We start from the raw sequence: 24924 nt of genomic DNA on the forward strand, positions 1-24924 counted from the left end.
TTTTACATCTGGAAGTAATGAAGGACATTAATTTGAAGGCCATATAATGAGGTGAGTAGGGATCATTCATGACATGAGTGTATATCTACACTTCTTGGCACTTAACAGACCAGATTTTATGAAATCTTGTTTGCCCTTCCCTTCTTACATTATATAACAGTTGACATTTCTGAACTAGTGAGGCATTTGGTGTAGACATAATAGGCAGAGCCGTAGCTAGCTCCTTTTACACCTGAAATTACACATCGAAATTGTGCCCCCAGCTATTTTTTTTTTTTTACACAGGTTGTTTTATTTACACTGCCCTTATACACACCAGTCCATAAACACACAGATACACATACACGTTGCCTTTACACACACCTGTCCATTAACACACGCACTGCCCTTACACACACACTGTCCATACACATACCAGCTTACAAACACTCACATATATACACATACACTGCCTTTACACACTGCCTTTACACACACCTGTCCATAAACACGCTGCCTTTACACACACCTGCCCATTAACACGACTGCCCATAATCACACATATGCACATACACTGCCCCAGGGGAGGGCTGGCAGCCTAAGGCCTGGGGGGCAAGTCAAGTGAAGTGGCTCCGCCCCCTCGCACTCACCTTTCACCCCTCACGCTGCTCCCATCACTATGCGGCCGTCAGACTGCTGGAAACTTATCTAAACGGCCGCTGGGTGCTGATGCCACCGGCCCGAGCTACTTTAATCCTTTTTTTTATTTATTTAATATGCCGGATCGGCTTGCCATGTTAAAAGTAGTTCTGGCCAGCAGCATCAGCACCCAGCGCCCGTTTAGATTCGATTTCCAACAATCTGATGGCCGCATAGTGATGGGAGCAGCGTGAGGGGTGAAAGGTGAGTGCGAGGGGGCAGAGCTTTCACCCCTCACGCTGCTCCCATCACTTGGCGGCCATCGCATACGGCCGCTGGGTGCTGATGCCGCCGGCCGGCGCTGCTTTAATACTATTTTTTTTTTCATTTAATAGCCGATCCGGCTTGCCATATTAAATTTTTAAAAAAAGTATTAAAGTAGCGCCGGCCGGCGGCATCAGCACCCAGCTGCCGTTTAGATTAGATTTTTGGGGCGGCCTGGGGGGCAATTGCCCCCCTGCCCCCCGGCCCAGCCCGCCCCTGCACTGCCCTCACACACAACTACCTTTACACACATACAGACACACACCAGCTTACAAATATACAAATACCTACACTGCCCTTATACACACACACTGCCCAAACACACACCAGCTTACAAACACACATCAGCTTACAAACACACATATATACACATACACTGCCCTTACACACACTTGCCCATTAACACGTGTATGCACATACACTGCCCTCACACTACCCACACACACACATATAAACACACAAATACCTACACTGCCCATACACACACACGCTGCCCATATACACGCACACACTGCCCATACACACACAAAAACACTGCCCATACACACACTGCCCATATGCACACACACACACTCCCCATACACATACACACCAGCTTACAAACACACGCTGCCCATACGCACACACCAGCTTACAAACAAACACATACACAGCTCTTACACACACCAGCTTACAAACACTCACATATACACAGCCCTTACAACCCTTTATCCCCATCTCTTACTTTTCTCATCTTCCATCATCTTCTGTCTTCCATCATCTTCTATCTTACATCCTGTGGTGGGAGTGCAAGGGCTGTCACTCCAGGCCTCTGCTTTAGTTCTCCCTCATCACTATGCGCCGGCTATTGATGCAGCGTGCCGGGGTGACATCATATCCCAACACTCTGCATCATTTGCCGGCATGTAGTGGTTAGGGAGAACGGAAGCCAAGGTCTGAATTGACACACTTCGGACTCTCTAATGTTGGGCTGGTTGGAGGGGGATTGTGATAACCCCAACCGTCTAGCAGCATAGTCATATGACTGAATCACTTGAGGAAGGCCTGGATTACTCAGATGATGTGAAGGAAGGAGTGGCGGATGCTCGTGTGCCCAATGGGGGTACTCCATCCACCCCAGACCAGCTCTGATGGTGCCTGGGTGCGCACTGATGAGCAGGCCAGGTTGGGGAGAACACAATCATGCAGCTTCCTTGGCAGTCACCTGAAGACCAGCCTAGGCCTTCCTCAAGTGGTTCAATCATGTGACTATGCTGCTAGACAGTCACTCCCTGACACCACCATCTCTTAAAAGGATTCCTTGACCCTGGATTGACCCTGTTTCCTGACGGATTTCACTATTTTAGCTGCTGGCTTACGCTTCCACATTGCACTTTGTTGGAGTATCTTGGTGAGTATTTTTAGCCCTTTATTGGTTCCTGACTTGCTGTGTTCCTTTGGCCATGGTTCTATCTGCTATATAGGCATGGTGCTGTTTCACATTGTAGACCTGGCTGTCTCCTTTGACCTAGCATCTGATCCTGTCTCCTTTGGCCTAGCATCTGATCTGACCTAGCCTCTGACCCTGTCAGTTCTGTTGGTTCTCAAAGATTTGACCAGGCTGGTTTGTGTCCAGGTTCAGCTTGTTGGCTCATGCACTGGTCCTGCTAGTTTCATGAATTGGATGTGACTTATGGAACCCATAGAGATTGGGCAGAAGATGTCTGCAAGAGCCCGGATCACTGTAATGGACCAGTTTGCTCAAGCTCACTCCTTGCTAGGTCAGATCTAGTACATAACCAAGATACTGTACTGACTGCACCTCCTTTGCCAGGCGACCCAATTCAGTCTCTCCAAGTATCACCTCCACCTCATAGTGAAGAACTGACAGGGTGTCATGGATTTCTAAATCAAAGCTGCATCCATTTTAAAAAAATTACGCCTTACCCTTTTCGTCCGGTTGATTTAGGCAGGTTATTATTAATTCCCTTTCCTCTCCAATAGTGTTGTGCTACATCTGGCTCGCATTGAGTGGTGCATCAAATCAATAATTGCCTGGAGCCGGCAGTACCTCAACAGCAGTATTCCCTCCATACCTAGAGTACCAGTTGCCATAGTGTCTACTGATATATATCAAAGGTTCCTGAGCCCTATCGTACATCGTGTGGATGTGTTAAGCAAGAAGGAAGCAGATAATTTACCCCAACATCGGTAGTATGAATGCCCTATAGACTTGCTACGTGAAACTATGTCTCCTGGTGGTAGAGTATATCCCTTGTATCGCTTGGAAACACCCGAAACTGCTGCCATGGAACAGTGCATAAAGGAAAACTGAGAAAACCTTAATAACTAAGAAGGACAGCACCTACTGGGGTTTGAAACTTTTTGCAATAAAATATACTTACCCTTTACATCTAATTCCAGAGTTGTTTGATGGACCTAAAGTTTTGCATAATACACCAGGGAGATGAGTTGAATACAGCATTTAATACTCGTACTGGACATTACAAGTATTCCTTTATGTCCTTTGGACTGTTTCCAAGAGCTCCTTAATGACTGTTTCAGACACAGAGACTACATTGGTTCATCATAGTGTATCTGGATGACCTCCATTCCCATTGTGAGCATGTGCAAAAGGTAACATAGTAACATAGTTCATAAGGTTGAAAAAAGACCAAAGTCCATCAAGTTCAACCTATATACATATTGTGTCCCTACTGTGTTGATCCAGAGGAAGGCAAAAAAACCCTTATGAAGCAGATGCCAATTGCCCCATACCAGGGGGAAAATTCCTTCCCGACTCCAAATATGGCAATCAGAATAAATCCCTGGATCAACGTTCTGTCCCTATTAATCTAATATCCATAACTTGTAATATTATTGCTTTCAAGAAACACGTCCAGGCTCCTTTTGAACTCCTTTATTGAGTTTACCATAACTACTTCCTCTGGCAGAGAGTTCCATAATCTCACCGCTCTTACTGTAAAGAACCCCCGTCTGTGCTGGTGTAGAAACCTTCTTTCCTCCAACCGTAGAGGATGTCCCCTTGTTATAGATACAGTCCCGGGTATAAATAGGTCCTGGGAGTGATCTCTGTACTGTCCCCTTATATATTTATACATAGTTATTAAATCCCCCTAAGCCGTCTTTTTTCCAAACTAAATAACCCTAATTCTGATAATCTTTCTGGGTACTGTAGTCCTCCCATTCCCCTTATTACTCTGGTTGCCCGTCTTTGAACCCTCTCAAGCTCCACTATATCTTTCTTGTACACTGGTGCCCAGTACTGTACACAGTATTCCATGTGTGGTCTGACTAGTGACTTGTACAGTGGTAGAATTATTTCCTTGTCGTGGGCATCTATGCCCCTTTTAATACACCCCATGATTTTATTTGCCTTAGCAGCAGCTGCCTGACACTGGTCGCTACAGGTAAATTTACTGTTAACTAAAACTCCTAAGTCCTTTTCCATGTCAGTCGTCCCCAGTGTTTTCCCATTTAATACATATTCCCAACCTGGATTTTTCTTCCCCATGTGCATAACCTTACATTTATCTGTGTTGAACCTCATCTGCCACATCCCAGCCCAAGCCTCCAACCTATGCAGATCCATTTGTAATCGGGCACTGTCCTCTATTGTGTTAACCACGTTACAGAGCTTAGTATCGTCTGCAAAGATTGATACTTTACTATACAATCCCTCTACAAGGTCATTAATAAATATATTAAAAAGAATAGGACCCAAAACTGACCCCTGTGGTACCCCACTAGCAACAGTAACCCACTCAGAGTATGTACCATTAATAACCACCCTCTGTTTCCTATCACTGAGCCAGTTACTTACCCACATACACACATTCTCCCCCAGCCCAAGCATTCTCATTTTATGTACCAGCCTTATGTGGCACCGTATCAAATGCTTTGGAAAAATCAAGATATACGACATCCAGCGATTCACCCCGATCCAGTCTTGAGCTCACCTCCTCATAAAAGCTGATCAGGTTAGTTTGACAGGACCGATCCCTTGTAAACCCATGCTGATATGGAGTCATACACTTATTTTCATTGAGATACTCCAAAATAGCATCTCTTAGGAAACCCTCAAACAGTTTACACACAACAGAAGTTAAACTAACAGGCCTATAATTCCCCGGGTCACTTTTTGTCCCCTTTTTGAATATTGGCACAACATTTGCTATGCGCCAGTCCTGGGGAACAGACCCTGTCACTATAGAGTCCTTGAATATTAGAAATAGGGGTCTGTCTATTACATTACTTAACTCCCTTAGAACGCGGGGGTGAATGCCATCTGGACCTGGTGATTTGTCTATTTTGATTTTTTTTCCCGATAGCTTTTTAGTGCTTCCTCACTGCCTTCCTGTTTTAGTAGCTTAAATGCCTTTTTTTTGCCATTTATTACCCTCTTTACATTTTTATTTATCCACATTGGTTTTCTCTTGTTCCTGACTCTTTTATTCCCATACGGTATGTACCTTTCACAGTGAGAATTTAAGATATCCTTAAAAATCTCCCATAGAGTGTCTGTACTCTTGTTTTTGAGGACATTTTCCCAATTTACAGTGTTAAGGACTTCTCTTAGTTGATCAAACTTTGCCTTCCTAAAGTTCATGGTTCTTGTGGCTCCTCTAAGAGTTCCCTTATTGAAGGACAAGTTATAATGTATCATATGGTGATCACTATTTCCTAGATGCCCCCTGACCTGCACATTAGTTACTCTGTCAGGTCTGTTGGTTAATATTAAGTCCAGTAGGGCGCCCCCTCTGGTCGGGTCCTGTACCATTTGGGACAGATAATTATCCTTACTTATAGTCAGAAACCGGTTTCCTTTATGAGATTCACAGGTCTCCGTTTCCCAGTTTATGTCGGGATAGTTAAAGTCCCCCATAATAACCACCTCATTGTGATTTGCTGCCTTGTTTATTTGCTTTAATAATTGATCTTCTGCTGCTTCCATTATATTTGGTGGCTTATAGCAAACCCCGATCAGTATTTTATTATTTTTCTTTCCATATATTTCTACCCATAATGACTCCACATTATCATTTCCCTCACATATATTCTCCCGCAGTGTGGCCTTTAGGCTGGACTTTACATAAAGGCAAACTCCTCCCCCTTTTCGTTTTTTTCGATCCTTCCTGAATAGACTATAACCCTGTATGTTAACCGCCCAGTCATAGCTATCATCCAACCATGTCTCTGTTATACCCACTATGTCATAGTTTTCTTCAGACATTATTAACTCCAGTTCGTCAGTTTTATTGGTCAGACTTCTGGCATTAGTAAGCATACAATTTAGAGGTGTATGGTTTTTTTCCCTATGAAGCCTATCCCTATTGACTATTCTAACCCCTCCCTCCGCTCCACCCCCAGGTACATTTATAAGCCCCAGCTTTCTATCTACACTATCTTCCCCTTCTATATTGTAGTTTCCCTCCCCCCCTTTACCTAGTTTAAACACTCCTCCACCCTTCTGGCCATCTTCTCCCCGAGCACAGCTGCACCCTCCCCATTGAGGTGCAGCCCGTCCCTACCGTAGAGCCTGTATCCGACAGAGAAGTCGGCCCAGTTCTCCATGAACCCAAACCCCTCCTTCCTACACCAGCTTCTGAGCCACTTGTTTAGCTCCCTAATCTCCCGCTGCCTCTCTGGTGTGGCACGTGGTACAGGTAATATTTCAGAAAATACTACCTTGGAGGTCCTTGCCTTAAGCTTGCTACCTAAGTCCCTGAAATCATTTTTAAGGACACTCCGCCTACCTCTCACTTTGTCATTGGTGCCAATGTGCACCATGACTGCTGGGTCTTCTCCAGCCCCCCCCAGTAATCTGTCAACCCGATCCGCGATGTGCCGAACGCGAGCGCCAGGCAGACAACACACTGTTCGGCGATCCCGGTCTTTGTGACAGATCGCCCTGTCTGTCCCCCTAATAATTGAGTCCCCCACTACCAGCACCTGTCTGGCCTGCCCTGCGCTCCTCCTTCCCTCCTTACTGGAGCAGACACCCCTCTGGTGGTCAGAGGCAGTGACTTGCTGCAGTACTGCTAACTCTGAACTAACATCCCCCTCATCTGCCAACCGGGCAAACTTGTTGGGGTGTGCTAGATCAGGACTAGCCTCCCTGGCGCTTTCCCCCCTACCCCGCCTTCTAACTGTAACCCAGCTAGCTGCCCGACTGTCCTGTACCTCCATCCCGCTATCCTCCCCCACCTCTACCCCCGAGAGAGCTTGCTCAGTGAGCAGCAGACTCCTCTCCAAGTTGTCAATAGATCTCAGTGTTGCCAGTTGCTCCTCTAGACTCAGGATTTGTGCTTCCAAATGAGCAACCCGCACACATCTCGCACAGCAATATGCACCCTCGAAGCTCTGATCAAGGATTGCATACATTGAGCAAGATGTACACCTGACCGCATTGTCAAACATGGAGGACATCTTGGCAATGGGGATAGCTCAAATAACTGGCAAAAACAGACAGTAAGGTGCAATATATATATATAAATATATGGAATCACAAGGATTTATACTTTACCCTCCTTCTTTGCTTGTAACTCCTCACTTAGAGATGTCACTTAGGAGATTCGCCCCAGCTCAGGATTCGCTTGTGTGTCCAAGCTAAATGCAACTGCAAAAGCCAAGCAGAACTCACAGAGACTTAATTACTTAATTAGCAACACACCTGAAATAGCCCTTACCCCTTTTTTTTTTGCTTTTTTCAACAAAACTTTACACTGAACACAACACAAACAAACACAGTGCTCCCCCTTGCAATAGTAATGAATATACTCTCCTTCTTTGCTTGTAACTCCTCACTTAGAGATGTCACTTAGGAGATTCGCCCCAGCTCAGGATTCGCTTGTGTGTCCAAGCTAAATGCAACTGCAAAAGCCAAGCAGAACTCACAGAGACTTAATTACTTAATTAGCAACACACCTGAAATAGCCCTTACCCCTTTTTTTTTTTGCTTTTTTCAACAAAACTTTACACTGAACACAACACAAACAAACACAGTGCTCCCCCTTGCAATAGTAATGAATATACTCTCCTTCTTTGCTTGTAACTCCTCACTTAGAGATGTCACTTAGGAGATTCGCCCCAGCTCAGGATTCGCTTGTGTGTCCAAGCTAAATGCAACTGCAAAAGCCAAGCAGAACTCACAGAGACTTAATTACTTAATTAGCAACACACCTGAAATAGCCCTTACCCCTTTTTTTTTGCTTTTTTCAACAAAACTTTACACTGAACACAACACAAACAAACACAGTGCTCCCCCTTGCAATAGTAATGAATATACTCTCCTTCTTTGCTTGTAACTCCTCACTTAGAGATGTCACTTAGGAGATTCGCCCCAGCTCAGGATTCGCTTGTGTGTCCAAGCTAAATGCAACTGCAAAAGCCAAGCAGAACTCACAGAGACTTAATTACTTAATTAGCAACACACCTGAAATAGCCCTTACCCCTTTTTTTTTGCTTTTTTTCAACAAAACTTTACACTGAACACAACACAAACAAACACAGTGCTCCCCCTTGCAATAGTAATGAATATACTCTCCTTCTTTGCTTGTAACTCCTCACTTAGAGATGTCACTTAGGAGATTCGCCCCAGCTCAGGATTCGCTTGTGTGTCCAAGCTAAATGCAACTGCAAAAGCCAAGCAGAACTCACAGAGACTTAATTACTTAATTAGCAACACACCTGAAATAGCCCTTACCCCTTTTTTTTTGCTTTTTTCAACAAAACTTTACACTGAACACAACACAAACAAACACAGTGCTCCCCCTTGCAATAGTAATGAATATACTCTCCGTCTTTGCTTGTAACTCCTCACTTAGAGATGTCACTTAGGAGATTCGCCCCAGCTCAGGATTCGCTTGTGTGTCCAAGCTAAATGTAACTGCAAAAGCCAAGCAGAACTTACATCGCCTACAAGATAATGAACTGTTTGCTAAACTAGAAAAATTTTATATTTTTAGTTCCCTAGAATTACTTTTTTGGGGTATGTTTAGTGCCTCGAGATAAAACCAGCAAATGTCTAGACCATCCTTTAATAGATTTAAATAATTGCAATGATTCCTAGGTTTTGCCAATTATTATCGAAAATGTATGCAGGACTTTTGTAGTTGCTTCCCTAACAGAACAAAAAAAATACCGGATTGTGACAACTGGACAACAAAAACAATAGAGTAATTGCCTCTACATTCTACCTCTCCAATGCTTATTCATCAAGATCCCAGCCAACATTTTATCCTTGATGTTGACTTTTCTAAAATTGGGGGCCAACGTTATAAAGGACCTTTACATCCTTGTGGATCCGTAAAGATGTTTTCACCAGCAGCAAAAACTATGATGTGGGTACTAGTGAATGATTGGTGATAATCTTGACATTAGAACAATGGAGGTATTTGCTGGAGAGGCCCCTACTACCAGTCACTATACTCATGGACCATAAAAATTGGCAGCACATCAGTGAGGCTAAGAATTTAAACCCCTGGCAGGCAGTTAAAAAAAAGAAAGTGCATCCCTTTTGCTGAATGATTACTAAGAGGAAAAACCCATTGTTCCTCATGATCGTATTATCTCAGCAGTGACCACCACTCCACCAACATATCCGGGAGGCCCAGACTTCTGCCCCACCCGCTCCACTTGCCAGAAGATGGTTTCTCCTTTAGCAGAACAGGAAGAAGTTATGACCCTGCATCAATCAAAATGACATACAATACATCTTGTTCCCCTTCAAATGCTTCCTTTTGCCCAAGAACTGACTATGATCTTCAAAAAAAAAACACTCCCTAAAAAAATACAATATTTTATAGCTTTCATGAATGATCATCAGGACAACTGACCATCAGGTCTGAGCTTTTTCAGTTTGCAGAATTTGCTTGCATTCTGCAAGACTCCTCCTCCTTTTTCTGTGTTTAAAGCCTGCATCCTATAACTCCTATAACCTGCCCTTGATGCTCATCCTTACCATCTACTTTCCTTATGGTCAACTGAACAATCTGCTTAACAACCCACCGACAGAAAGCAGAAAACTAAGCCCGACAGAATGAGACTGCCTGCACCTACCTACTTACCCAGGGACAGAGTTTGACTACAAACAGAGTTTTGATCTACATCTTTAGTTGCATTAATCACATTTCTTATGAACTTGCCATACCCAAGTGTAAAAAGGAGGGCATGATTGACAACCAACTGTATGCCAATGAAGTGAAATGGTGTTCTGATGCAGAGATCCAATGGGCAAAGCCTCTCTATACAAGACCTTAAAATGGTCTCAAACATTAATGGAGATTCTTCTCTGCAGAGCACATGGCAAATCAGTTAGGACATTTGGTCACCTTCCACTCCCTCCCCCAGTGCAATGTCCTTTCCCTTTTCTATCACCTTGGTCTCTAAGGGTCACTGGAGAAGATAGGTTACCAGGGGAGTGTCCAGCAGAAGGAGGACTTATTGTGTTTATAAAGTCCTGCCAACTCTCTCTCTCTCTCTCTCTCTCTGAGTCTGCGTGGAGATGATCACAAGGGAGTGGTAATTGTATCACGTGTTTACAGGCTTATCCTGCTGTTTCTTTGTTATTTCCATTCAATCAATGAATAGATAGTTTGGTAACAGCATATACTAACTTATAGTAATTTGTATATGTATTGTTAGTTTGTTTAGCCTCTCTTAATAAATATTGTTAATTGCAGAAAACAAGGAGTGTGGACTCTGACTTTACACTCAATAGTTAGTGGTTATTGATAGCATAACAGTGTATATATATATTCATACATTAAATGTTATTCAGTAATCACAGTAAGATACAGACACGTTTTTATATTTATAACACCAAGAACCTGTGGATTCCCAGAATGTTCCATATATCTCTTTTTAAGTCTCTAGTCTGTATCCTTCTTAAAAATCCTCTGTACGTCGAGGACCAGTTTCCATAGCTGCAGAATATGGATAAGAGATCCAAGCTATACTGGAGACCAAAATCTACAAAGGAGCACATAAAATCTGGTATAGGCCTGAGGAATGTTCCTGCATGGCTGCTGTAAATGTTCATGCACTTTGTCTACTTCAAGTTTTTCTCTCCCACTTACAAGGGGGTACTTTGTTTCTCCACATCACAAGTAGGCCCCAATCCAGGCCTTCCTTGTGTATCTCAGTAATGTTCATGCATTTTGCAAGGTGCTGACATCACTATTTTTACAGAGAGCTCCTGGTTGCACTGCTGACCTGCACTTCCTCCTTGCCCTGTTGAAGTATACATTGGTGAGTTGATCCTGCTAGTTTATTGAATGGTCTGTTGGTTCCTGAATAAGCCTGTTCCTGTGACTATGGTTCTATCTACTGGTTTGGCTTGGTGCTGTCCAGTCGATTCTCGTTGCTGACCTGGCTGTCACCTTTGAACTACATTTGATCCTGTCTCAGTTACTGTGTCTATTGAATCCCAAGGTCTTGACCCCACCCTACCTTGTCTTAATTGTGAATCATAATACCTGATAATGGCTAAAGGATACTCGGTCAAATCAATTTGTTTATTTTTGACTAAAGATGGCCCAAAACATTACAGTCAGTACAATAGTGCACCTTCAAGTTTGCCAGTGCTAGAAGGGCCTTATACAGAAAACTCCTAGAAAAGTTTTTTAATCACATAACTATTCTAAAGGCCAACTCAACAGAACTTAGTGCCCATATCCTTTGTATAATTCTGACTTAAGGTGTGTGTGAAGTGACTTATATCAAAGGAAGAAGGCCAGATAACTTATTGTAAAAAAAAAAAAAGATACTATTGCTGTTTTAATGACTCATTAACTATATTTAACATAATATTTCTGGACAGTATGACATCAGCTTTTTTATTTTTAGACACTTTGGCGCTCTTTTACTGAGCGTAAAAATGCTAGCCTAGATCCAGACCCTTGCCACAACACTTGAGACAGAGAGACAAACATAATGTTGTTGGTGGCATCAGTCAGCACTTACGATTATATTTTCCACTGTAATGGAAAAATTGATCAAGGATTAAAGTGGCAGAAAAAATATATATATTTTGGAACACTCATAGAAAAAAAACAGACCACAGATTCTTCCCTGATTGCAATTATTATGTACAGTGGTACTTAGGAGGAAAATGTGCAGTGGTCATGGACCAAGTGGTAAAATAAGATGGGCCATGTTTCAGTTTGGATTGTTGACAACTATGTATATGCACACACACTTAGTCAGCCACCTACACCTGCTTTTTTTAACTGTAATATTATTTCCTAAATTAAAATCATAACCACATATTGTAAATTTAAGACTAATTGATATTATTAAATCTGGGAGAAGCTACATGCCTGTGCTTATACAGAATAATAGCAACTGACCATTTTTTGTGTAATAGCATTTTAAAATGGTTGTTATTTTAGCAAAGTGGTAATTTTTACACATCTACCACTAGATGGTGCTTTGGTAGTAGTCATTGCATTTTTGTAAATTCAGTAACTGTGAAATTAAGTTTTGGCCAGAGATTGCCAACATTTATTTATCTTTAGTTGGAAAACGACACTGGTGATTTTATCTTCCAATACTGTACTGCTACCCTGAAATGAGCTTGGAATGTTTACCACCCTTTCACTTGAATGGCAGCACCATAAAATATATGATACATGCAATATACATAGAGTTGTATTTTTCATTCTAATTCCAAATCTCTCATAATGTTACTTCCATTCCCTCCTTTCTCTCTCTCTGCACATTACAATTAAGTAATATTATTAAATGAGATTTAGAAGTAAGCTCTTGACCATTTTACCTAAGAAGAGTTGCTAAGACCCATATTAATAAATCAATAGAGAGAAACCTCCACGCATTTATAAGAAAGACCCATTGGATTATACATGATTTATGAGTATATGGATGACAGAAATTGTATGGGGGAAGCGATTGTTTAAGAAAATGAACCCAAACCAGTTATTCATCTATCTACATTGATATATTGGGCTTGTCTAATAATATGAGCATCCACCCCATCCGGGTTTGTCACATGGATGAAAGAGCATAGGCTCCTGTAGGCGTGGGTAAGAGGTATACTTGTCATTTTTAGAAATTTTTCTCAGTTATTCAACACAGCAATATTATTATTATTATTATCTTTTATTTATATAGCACCAACTCAGCGCTTAATACAATACATATATTCAAGGGGTATGACAAGACAAGAATTGACTAAGACAAACCGATACATTAAGTGGAGAGAGCCCTATATACATGAAGAAGGAAAAAAATATATACATTATTACTTTCAACAAACAGCTACAGTAGCAGGTTTTGCTCATCACTGAAAAGCCCTGTGAATAAAAAGGTAAAGAAAAAGTAATGTTTGGCCTTATTACTGTGTAAGTACCAGGGGAATACCTGGATGAAATTTTAAGTGGGTTTTACGTAAAACCTACATAATTGGTCAATTTAAAAAGGACAATTAAAAATGTTTTTCTGGATAGCTACATTTTTTCATATGTTGAAAATGACCTGAGCCATGATTGTATTCCCTTGTGACTTAAGCAACATGAATGGACAGTCATTTATGGATTAAATGTGCAGTGGCTGTGCAGATTTTTTATTAGGTGTGGTATAAAGATTTAACCATCTGACTTCCAGAGTTGTATATTGTTTAAGGCTTTACAAATTATATGTTAATGTAAGGCTTTTTTATAGTAAGTGAAAGCTATTGAAAAACACATTCACCCCTACAACAGCTCTGCATATAGTCTATTCTGTACTAGTCTGCATGTTTGAGCTGTCTTTAACAGTGATACATTGTGTATATGTAAATGATAGTCTGGGCTCATGATTTGTGAAAGTACGGCAATAACGTGTCTGTGTTTAATTTGAAAACATTTGCTGCTAAAGTCTAGACTATGCTCGCATCCAGGGAGAAAGAGAAAATAACACAGATGGTTTGTATAAAAAATAAAATATTTTATTTTTTTCATCTAGGAAAGTGCAAACATGTACCATTTGGTCACACGTCTCAACACATAACAAAATGTTGAAAAACAGAAAACAGGCACAGTCAAAGAAGGAAACAAATGCGTCGAGTGAATATTTTGATCAGTTTCAGAATTGCCATTTATCTGTGAATTCAGCACTGGATAACCCTTTGAGTGCCTTACACGTTGATATGCTCACCCATTTCGCTCTCAAATGGTTAAAGAAATACAATCTTTTTCAGTGCAACCAACACAGCCTATATCCCAACAACATACGGCACAATCATGGAGTCAGCTGACCAGTCACCCGTGTAACTGATCATTATTTCCATCTGTTTCATGCTTTGAGCCAATGCTCAAATTAGCATGGGAAACTTACAATAATAATAATAATAATAATAATAATAATAATAATAAAAAAACAGGTTAACATCAAAATATTAAAGCATTATAAAAATGATAAAAACAGGAACACAATGAATTTAAGTTAATTTAGATAACTGTACAAAAATATATATACACTATATACAATAACAATAAAAAGAACGCTCACAGCATGCAAAAGACATAATTGCATGCTTTCCAGTCTTGTAACAGACATAGTTTCAATTACACCCAACTGTACTTAGAGGTTGCTAGAAAGGAACTTATCCAAAAGGACAATTAGTTTTAGAACCTTAAGCTAGCCAGAGTATAAACTCCAGCTTTCACTGACTTAGTGCCAGTTCATCATATACTAAATATAGAAATATTAAGAGCTTTTAATTTCCAGTTGCTTGTCTGGGTGCAACATATATCACCACACTCAGTGAATACTGCTTACAAACAGGGCTGTCGTGTTAATGGTGACTTTACATTGCACCCAGCACACCTGCGACAGTCTGGTTCGTCTCTCTTTCTTCAAACCAACGGCTGGGGTCAATCAACATTTAAGTCTTAGAAAAAAAGACTTTCCTTTAAACAATCTTAAATATGTTCTTGTGCTATAGAATTATGTTTAGGGATGAGATGCAAAGTCATTTCAAGTTACTGAGTCTTTAAAGTGTGGTTCTGCTGCTTTATGCCATATCGCCGTACATCTTTCTGTAGTACATTGACTCGAAGATGTCATTGTCCCCGGGACAGTTGTAGTGGCATGCACATGTCTTAATGAACATCATCTTCTTCTTCATGACCTCACCATCAGGGCACTTGAATTCCACTGGGAGTGTGGCTGTTCTGTGGGGAGTGCAGCAACGACCATCGGTACACACCCCGCAAAACTTGGCTCTATATGTTTTCACACTGGTGCAGCCAGAAAATTCGAACTTGACTGGTTTGGAGATCTTAGGAGTACGGATGCATTTTTTTCCTTTCTGTAATGGAAAATCAAATATGGGTTATTTCTCAGTTTTGACTTGAGTGGAACTAGTATGTCCAACAAACATTGTATATAAGTTGCTTTCCATTTAGTCTTTTTTCTTGGGCCCTCAAATTTGTACAAATAATTGATCTACATACAACTTGTATAGCTTTTTAAGATCACTTATACTAATTTCCTGTGCATATTATTTAAATTACCAAGTCTAAATATAAATTCTCACCCTAACCTGTTTATTTTCAAATCTAATTCTCTACCAATCTAGGCAAAATGTCCTCTAGAGTACAAATTTTACATACCTTAATGTTTTCCTCTAGATCAGCCTCACAAGGTCTGACCATACAGAGTCTGCTCTGCTTCTCCAGTCTGCAGTGCTCGTTGTCGTTTGTCACTCTAGTAGAGATTCCCATACCGCATGTCTTTGAGCAAGCACTCCATTCAGTAGTCTGCACCAGACAATTGGCTCGCATCAGGGAAGGATCAGGACCATAGGTTTCTTCCATTCTAAAAGCTGGGGAGGAAAATACAACAACACGTTAGATCACTATTCACAAAAGGAAAACCACACTAATGTGGAGCTAAGCTAATGTACTTAACATTCTATGTCATGAGAAGCAGCACTCGGTATTCAAAGGGTTAATTATCTGCAGGCTTTATACTACTAAATAAAAGTTTCAACTCTGGTCTTTTGCTGCACTGCATGTCATGATTACGGACACGGATTTAGTTTATTATAATATCATATTACAATACACAAAAATATTTATGAAATAACTTACCAGGCAGAGCAGGTCCGACCATGGTTTTCTCCACTGGCTGGTCACACACCCATTCTTCACAGCATTTGCCGGGTAGTTTTACCCTTCGTGGCAAGGGGCAGTCAGGACTGGGCAGACGAACATCCATGCTACAGAGAGGAACACAGCCCACTCCCCCATCCAGGCAAGTGCACTGGTATTTGCAGCTGCTCTGGAAAGACTCTCCACTCCTGTACACTGTTCCTCCGAACACACAAGGGGCACCTTCTCTAGCTATAAAAAGAATACAGAACAGGCATTTAGTTCAATATACCAAGGCAAGTTTTTACAATGTTAGACTAGACATGTAATCGCTATCGTAAGTAAACCTAACCAATTAATTCATTTTGAGACTAATGCTTTAACATATTGCCGAGTTATCAGTTACTTTTTATAACTTTTTTTGTGAATATATATATATTATACTGGGGGGTCTCATTGTAAGATGTAATTCAGAAACTCATAAACTTACCAGTGCAGACTCCAATTTTTCTGTTGACTCTGGAACCAAAGTCACAAAAGAGTCCTTTGTGTGGGTCGCAGACATCTTTTTCTGTGCACAGCTCACCCAGCTGCTTGGCGCAGACTTTGCAGCATCCACAGCCATCTTGCACCAGACTGACTCCAGGGTCACACTCAGGGACTTTGTGTGGGCATTGGCATTCCCCGCTGCACTCCTGGGCATCAGATACCTGCAAGTAAAAGATCATAATTCATTTAGACGGATAAATGCTATACTCGTGAGATCCCAACCTGACTGCCTTCCCCGTTTCATCCATACTCAGCTTTTAAAGCAACAGAATTTGCTGGATATTCTAGATATTCACAGTCATCAGAATACACATTTCTCTAATAATTCACATTCCTGCTCAGAATTCCTCTACCGCATAACATATATCAGTCTTTAATGTTTTTAAGCAGCCCAGATATAAACTTTTATTTGCTTAAAAAGAAATGGCAGTTGAACTTACCCAGCAGAGTAAAGCAAAAAGAAGAACAGCTGTCACTTTTCCTGCAGACATTGTTTGGTTGTTCGTGCTTTTCAAAAGAAGTGAAAAAAATATACTTCTGTCGTAGATCTCGTTTCGAGGTTTCTTCAGACTTTTTGCCTTAGATCGCTTTAGTTCAGAGAGTTTCAAGCCTCTTCCTTTTTCCCCAGTACTTTGCTGTATTTTGTTCCAGTATTGAGTTCTCGAAGAGTTGTTGTGTGAAGAGAGGAAGGCGATGCTTCTCCTTATATACGCTGCTGGCTGCTGAGACTCGCCAATGAGCTGAATGGAGTCCTACACAAGCAAGACATTCCTAACATTCCTGCAAACCTTCCTGCCCCATCAGCTCACACCGGATTGATCCTGACCCCTTGACTCTCCACATTCCAACTGTCTGAAAAAAACTGGCACACTCCATAGCACAAAAAGGAGCTCTATCCTAATCATCAAATAGGATTTGGTCTTTGCTTTTTATGATTTCCACACTGGGTTCTATAATTTTATATGAAAAGGAGGTTTCAGACTTGTTTTCGCATGGCTAACTCTGTTCCAGACATGACTTTTATGTTTCAATAATCGCGTTAACACACCTTGCTGTGCTATTTAACCACAATGTAGAAAATATTTCAAAAACTTCATAGAGGGAAGTAGATACATGTGAATTATATATATATATATATATATATATATACCGTATATATATATATATACATCTTTATATCTATACATATATATATATCTGTGTGTGTATATATATATATATATATATATATATATATATGTATTGTAGATGCACATTAAGTAAGCAAAATGGATTATACTTATACCATTATATGTGCATGTCTAATGTTTTCCTACAAATTAGAGAAATGCAACGCTGCCATTGTAAACTATATGTATGTACACAATATATACATACTATAGACAGTTACAGTTATCAAGCCAATACTTGATCAATGGAAAAAGATGACCAGAAATATTTTGCATATGTTTATTTGTATTTAATTTATTGGTTTGCAACAATTCTGATTCAAATCTTTTCATTTGTAATTGTTTAATACTGCAGGATTGTATTGCTTTATCTTAGCAGGAGAGTTTTCATGGTTTTACACAGACAGAGTGTGTCCTGAAACGGTTAAAAATGTGAACACATGTGCTTTTCTATAAATACATTTAGGGGAAGGATAATAGATGTGTGGAGGAGAATGCCAATGAGCATACTTAGAAGCTTGCATAATATTAGCTAATAGATATGATGTCATCCACTTGTTAGAGTCATTAAGGTCACGGAGGGGTGTCCCTGGTGCGTAGCTGCAGGCCATTAATTGCTTGATAAACAGGTGTTCTGAAGATGAGGAGGGGCAAGCCTTGTACATGGGTTATCTACATAGAGAGGACATGGTGGGTGGGGTCCTGAGGGACATATGCTAGACCAGTTGTTCATTTTTTCATAACCATCATGGTGAATTGTAGCTACGGCATTAACCCCTTGCTGCACAAAGTTCTTTGCTATGTGTCCAATCTGCAGCGCGTACATTTTTGGAAAAAAATAGCCGGGGGAACACCCTGTACTTGTTCCTAATGGGTGTAATGGTATTTTCTACAGACGTATTTTATCTGGCAGTAATTACTGTGTGATCATAACTTAGATGTGGAACATGTAACTTTGTTTCGACCGTCCTTTGTCTGTTCATGTACAGAACTGTCCTATTACATTGGCCATATCCTTAGGGGTGTATTTCTGTATTCTTTACAAAAATGTCTGGGTGCGTCTGTCTAAAAATCAGTTTCTTAATCCCTCTTTTTTTTCATGTAATTCATATGAGAAGACCTAGGTAAAAATGTTCCTGACTTTCATGCAGGTGTTTATATAATGAATTCCTTCACCAGCACATATTTTTCTGGTAAAATGAGGAATTTTTGCTAACTTGGCAGCTCCCTTTTGTTTACACAGCTATATACAGTACGTTTACATCTCCTTCAATCGCAACAGTTTAGTCGAGTCTTGTAAAATGTACAGGTGGAGTTATACTGCATTCCTTCCCTTTAAAGTTTTTTTCCCCCCTGATTTTTCCGAGTCATTTGATCATGTATCAGACATACTGTACCGAAAAAACTGGACAAACTACAGGAAAGTGGCTAGACTCGAAGTGTTTGTGTACTTAGAGAAAGAATCTTGCACATTTTCGACTTTCAGTCACAGACATTTTCTTATTAGAGCAATTTGAAGGTCTGTGCCAGCCCTCAAAGCGGAAATCAAACGCTCCCAGAGAAAAATACCTAAGGAATGCTAAACCTAAGCCAAAAACTGTACGCAATCCACAGACAGAGGAAGTCTGGCCCTATATGGAGATTTGCACACTGTGCTATTTATCTCCGTGATAGCCCAAACATTCACAAAGTAGAGACTATTTCTAGCCCTCTTTAGACTTTCACAAAAGTCTAGAAGCATATTATGTGTTTTATTCCAGGTTTCTGATAAACCTAACCCCTAGGAGCATCTCCTTACGTTTTATTCCTTTGTGCAGTGTCCTTTCAACCAGCACTTTTTCCCTCTCTTTCCCCCCCCGATAATTTCCTCTGTGGTTTGCTAAAGAAATACAGTGGTGAGGGATATTATCCGTGCAGTTAATGTTTTCCTTAAACCAAAACATGCAGGCTGCTTCCATGTGCAAAAATGGTGGGATTCTCTTCAGTGTTCCCAAACATATAGATATGTTTGCGTTTGATATGTCTATGAGACGAAACACAAAAGAAGGGGAGAGTTTACTCTTACATAGAGCATATCAAAATATGTGCAACATCGTGAGAAAGGTAATCAAATTATTATAACATTATTATTATTGTAATACCGTATGTCAATATGTTCCCAACATGCCTTACATGACCAGAGAAAGGACCTGTATGAGATTAGCTATAGCTGAAACAAATTTCCAGGGACACTGCATCTAGGCATCCATAAACCTGCAAATAATAGAACAAATACAGGACTCGGACAGTAAAAAGACTATGTTAAACATAGTTTAGAAAAGAAGCAGTGTATATATATAAAAGAAGAAGCATATACATATATAAATATATAGCATAGCATGAAACACAGAACAAAGGCTGGGACAAAGGGACAAAAACAGGTATGTTTCTACTGTCTCTAAAAATCCATGACATTAGGCGGTTAGCCTTGGCTTTTATGAAACCTCAATTTATGACCTTCAAAATTCTTGACTTTAATTACTAGTTCTAGAATGTGGATGCAATAATCATTTTTAAAAAACTGCTTTAGAACAAAAGATGCCAACAGAATACTTTTAACCTTTGTTTTGCTAAGAAAGTTATATTATATTTCCTAAGCAGCCCCATTGAAACGGTCATTTCCGAGAACGCACCACAAAAGCATTTTGCTTGGCCATCTGTGAAATAGATTGCCAGGGATAGGGTCCCCTTCCTCTGGCTATAATCAGTTTAGACAAGACAGTAAAGTTTAAGACATTACGTAATGAATTCACTCGGTAAACAGTAATTGTGAATGAAGTACCCAGTCTGTTTAAGATATCTTTTAAACATGTGTACATTTAAGGAAGCTGTTGAAAATTGTCAATCTTAAAGGGAGCAGTCAAACACTGGCATTTGATCTACCATGGCCTAAGAAGGCCATCATACTACTTATAAACCAGATGTTGTCTGTGATTTGGTATAGTGACTCCAACAATATTCTGTTATTTTAATAAGCCAACCTAATAGCTACTATTCATACAAGATTACTATTTGGTTACCGTTATCAGTATGTTCACTATATTTATGTACAGAATATTATAACAAATAAATGAGATAGATTGTAGTCTGTTTATCCATTCCAGACTCTGTCTGACTCACCGAATGCTAAAAGCCACAGAAGCATATTTAGTCATAAAGTGGGAATCCAAAACCAATGCCTTTCCACCGAAGGAATGTTTTTTTTCATGTAGTGTTTACAAGTGCCAGGCTTGTTTTTATATTTGACCAATCAAAAGTTTCTCTTATTCTACATTCATATAAACCAAATGATCCTGGATTCTGTTCGTGTTCATATTTATTCATTTTATTACCTGCAAATTTATTTTAGTGTTCTCAGTGTGAGTTTTGTCTGGCGTTTCTGTGTGGCCTTTTAGGTCTGTGTTAAGATAAGCTATTACACGCTCAATAAAAATGCATTATAATATTGGTGGCCAACTTTTTTGTAATGTTTAAAAGATGTAAGGATCCTAAAACAATACTTCCTAACCTTGACTTAGATGGATATGTGTTGACACCCACCTATGTAAAAGGCTGTGCCACTACACAGGGCCTCCCTTTGTAAAGCAGGTTTCCCATACCAAGCCATGCATTTAGGAGGGCGCAGCAGTACCATTATTTATTGTTGTTTCCCATGCTTCTGATCTCCCCAGGTCAGAATGAAGTGGAGCACTAAGAAAAGACATCATATCCCAAAGTTCAGAGGCCCGTAGCGATCGCAACTATAAAGGGCCCTGCTAATTCTTCTTGCCCCATGGCCTACAAATCCTGAGGGCAATGCTGTCACTGTGGGTCCACTGACTTGTAGCAGTTAATCTTTTTGACAATTTTCCATGACATCCACTGGAAAAGATTTACCTGAGGATCATTACAGGAACATTGCCCGAGGTAATCAGTCAGGACCATTGATAGTAATAAATTTATATCAATTAATAGAAACACGTTTTCTTAATGAATCAAAAGGTGCCTGTTTTTTGCATGGCTATGACCTGTTTGTTACATATGTGACTTAAATAAACATCAGTTGAGTCACTTTTCTTATTTTGCATTCCCCAGATTCTAGCATCTTGATGAATTGGCTATGTGAATGACTATGCCAGACCCTGGAATCTGAGAAAAATTGGTAATTTGTTAATGAAGATATGATGTAACAATCGGTGACGCAGTTGGGGAACCTAGTCTTCTTATGCAAGGCTGAGACTATCCAGGGTTTGAGCTTCCTGTATACTTACACATGTCTGAGAAAAGTAACAACTGTGGATCGATCTCCAAACTGTCATATGATTATATTATTTTTACGGCTTGTCGAGAAATACTTCCTGTTGACCTTTAGTTTTTGACATAGGAATGAGAAAAGTAGGTGTGAAAACCATACTCCATGTATGAGCATAATTGTAAACATGGGGATTCCCCACAGATTATTGTCCCATTTCTGATGAATACACTAATCTCAGCTTTAGCTCACTTAGTAAAACTACACTAAGAATTTCTAAACAGGGCTAAATAACTATAATTGTGGTACAGTTAAAGTCAGTTAAATGACTTCAGTTTCTAATGTCTTTGCAGTTTCTAAGTGTGTGCATTTATGTGTATGTTTGGTTATGTCTGTGTTTGTAGTCGTGCTTACATGGGATAACCAAATGTTACAATGTGCAATAAAACACTTTGTTTACTGTTATATTCAGTTTTGATGACATACCTAGACAAACTAGCAGCTCATTTCTCCAACTCAATAGAAACACACACAAACAGAAGCATTACCTTACAGCTGCCACTAGAGGGAGTGTTTTTCCAAGATCTATTTTTGAGAAATCAAGTCAATTGAGTAAACATATTTATCTGGGAAGAGTTGAAACAGCTACCTGAATTAAATTTGTGCTCGAAATATGGTAATACTAAACTGCATATGCACACTCTACTGAAATAATGTTAATGTTACATGATGAGAGCATGAAAGATAGCATTGAAATGAGGCATACATTTTCCGGTAATGAAGGAATTAGTATGCTATTAAGCATTACATGTAATATGCAATTATACACAATTAGATCATAGAGTATGTAAAGTATGATTGGTTTGAAGATATTTACTTTAACGGTTTGTCAAACAGGATGCTGAGATCTGTGTCAGAAGGTGACACAGCTAGCATGTCTAATCAATTCACTCAGAGACTGCCTTAAACAATCAGCATTTTAACAAAAGTGAATGAATAACGTACAGGCAGGGAAGTTAAAATATATAAAATATGTCTTCATTATTTGATTCATTAAACACTATTACAGTTTTATTTAGCATTCTGATCTGTGAAATGTAGGACTAGGGAAAAGTGCCGGATCTGCCTTACACTTGTCTAAAGATGTTTTTTAACCAAATATACCAATTACATATACTGTTTTTCATTCTTCCATAACCCACTATGTATGCAAAATGTTTATGATATGAATTTAGCTATAATATATAAAAATATATGATCTATAACATGTTAAGTCAGTGGTCATGAACCATATTTTTATATTTGGAAATGATGTACTTGTGGATATGACACAAACAGTAGCTAATCCCTTTCATGTCTAGGCAGCCATGCATGGTAATGCATTAAAACGATCACGGTAGACATAAAATTTAAAGCTGGTAATTGTCAGATTATGAAAATTTAATCTTGTTCACAAGTAAAAGCCACATTAGTCAAATATGGAGAAATATGCTTATATTTTTATAAGAAGTAAATCAGTGTTTTTTATATTAATAACCATTTCTAAATGCATTAACCAGACTAGTTCAGAAGCATACAGTATATTCTGCTGATAGATAAGAACCAATAGACCAGTTTAATGCGCATCATATGAAATCTCCAGTTCATGTTCTGCCAAGCTTTCCGATAATGTGCACAATCATTTATTTATTCTTTTGGTGAGTTATCCCTAAGTACTTGACAGTTATATTGCTAATATAAATACAACCCAATTGTACCAAATAACAGAATGTTAACAGTTGCTAGAAGGAATTTTGTTTTAAGTTTACGGCATAACTTTCTATGAAATACATTTTGGTTGAACCCCCACTGCTGCGCGTTGTAAGGAGTGCATTGTTGGTAAGTAAAAGGTTTCCCAAAAAATACAATATCTATGATTGCCTCCACAGAACAGAACTGTAGTGTAGTACATACTCAATCGAGGAATTCCTTTTTTTTCTAAATTACTGACATTTCTATTTTAACAGGATAGCAGAAATAATGCTGGACAAAGGATGATAATGCTCTTTTGGGAATTATCGCAAAAGGCTCACTTGTTTGCCAAGGGACAAAGCAGGCAGAAACCACCCCTGATGTCAAAGTACACACAATATTTCCTTGTGATGTCACAAGCTATCATGTGAGGTAAATGTAAACTGCAGCAGAAGCTCCGTTTTTATATAACACCATTTTCCCACGAGGCACAACTTGCATACTAGCCCAGGCCACTTGTAGTTAAGGGTGCTTTACAGTGATCTATTTTGGAACACTGATGTCATCCCTTCATTGCCAATTTCTAAAAGTAGGGAATGATCTTACCATCCACGTGGGATCCCCAGGAAAACAGCTGCTACCAACTGAGAGTCATAATTCAACTGGGACATTTATGATCCATTTCAGTATATATGCAGGAAAGAACATTATACAGAAACATGTTTGAACTGTTATATGGCTAAATGGGGATGGTATGGGGAGTATGAACCACGGTCTACATTGTCTGGTCTGTCTGTTAAAGATATAGTTTTGTAGCAAAATGAATAAGCAAGACTTTGTGTGATGGTAAACTGCTGTCAAGTACTCAGTTGTTCTGTTAAATATTCAGCTGCCCAATTTCATACTTGTTTCTTGGATACTGATTCTTGGCTTGCATACTTGCTCCTAAACCTTATTTTCCCTGCCCATATATTTGAATTGCCTCAATTAGCCTCCTGTTTAAGCCTAAATTGGGACTGTGCTGTGGACTTATTCCTTTGTTATTATGTACCTTCTGTAGTGGAGGTCCTCCATCTTTCCTCCACAGTTTGTATGATAATGTAATGACTGAGATGATATGTGAAGAAGTCTGTCATCATTTTTAGGGTCAGAAAGGGACCAAAAGAAT

General features: G+C 39.7%; 1 protein-coding gene across 1 annotated transcript; it reads right to left on the reverse strand.

Moving 5' to 3' along the window:
- Positions 1-14956: 14956 nt before the first annotated feature.
- LOC149284811 (CCN family member 2-like) lies at positions 14957-17077 on the reverse strand. Its single transcript, XM_089496199.1, has 5 exons — positions 17027-17077; positions 16528-16747; positions 16038-16289; positions 15558-15769; positions 14957-15253 (listed from the first exon to the last, which is right to left on the reverse strand). The coding sequence occupies exons 1-5, from the start codon at positions 17075-17077 to the stop codon at positions 14957-14959; spliced, it is 1032 nt and encodes a 343-aa protein (XP_089352325.1).
- Positions 17078-24924: the final 7847 nt, after the last annotated feature.

The sequence above is a fragment of the Sceloporus occidentalis genome, unplaced genomic scaffold (assembly GCF_023333645.1).
Source record: "Sceloporus occidentalis isolate IW3139 unplaced genomic scaffold, rSceOcc1.0.p SCAF_88, whole genome shotgun sequence".
Classification (NCBI taxonomy): domain Eukaryota; kingdom Metazoa; phylum Chordata; class Lepidosauria; order Squamata; family Phrynosomatidae; genus Sceloporus; species Sceloporus occidentalis.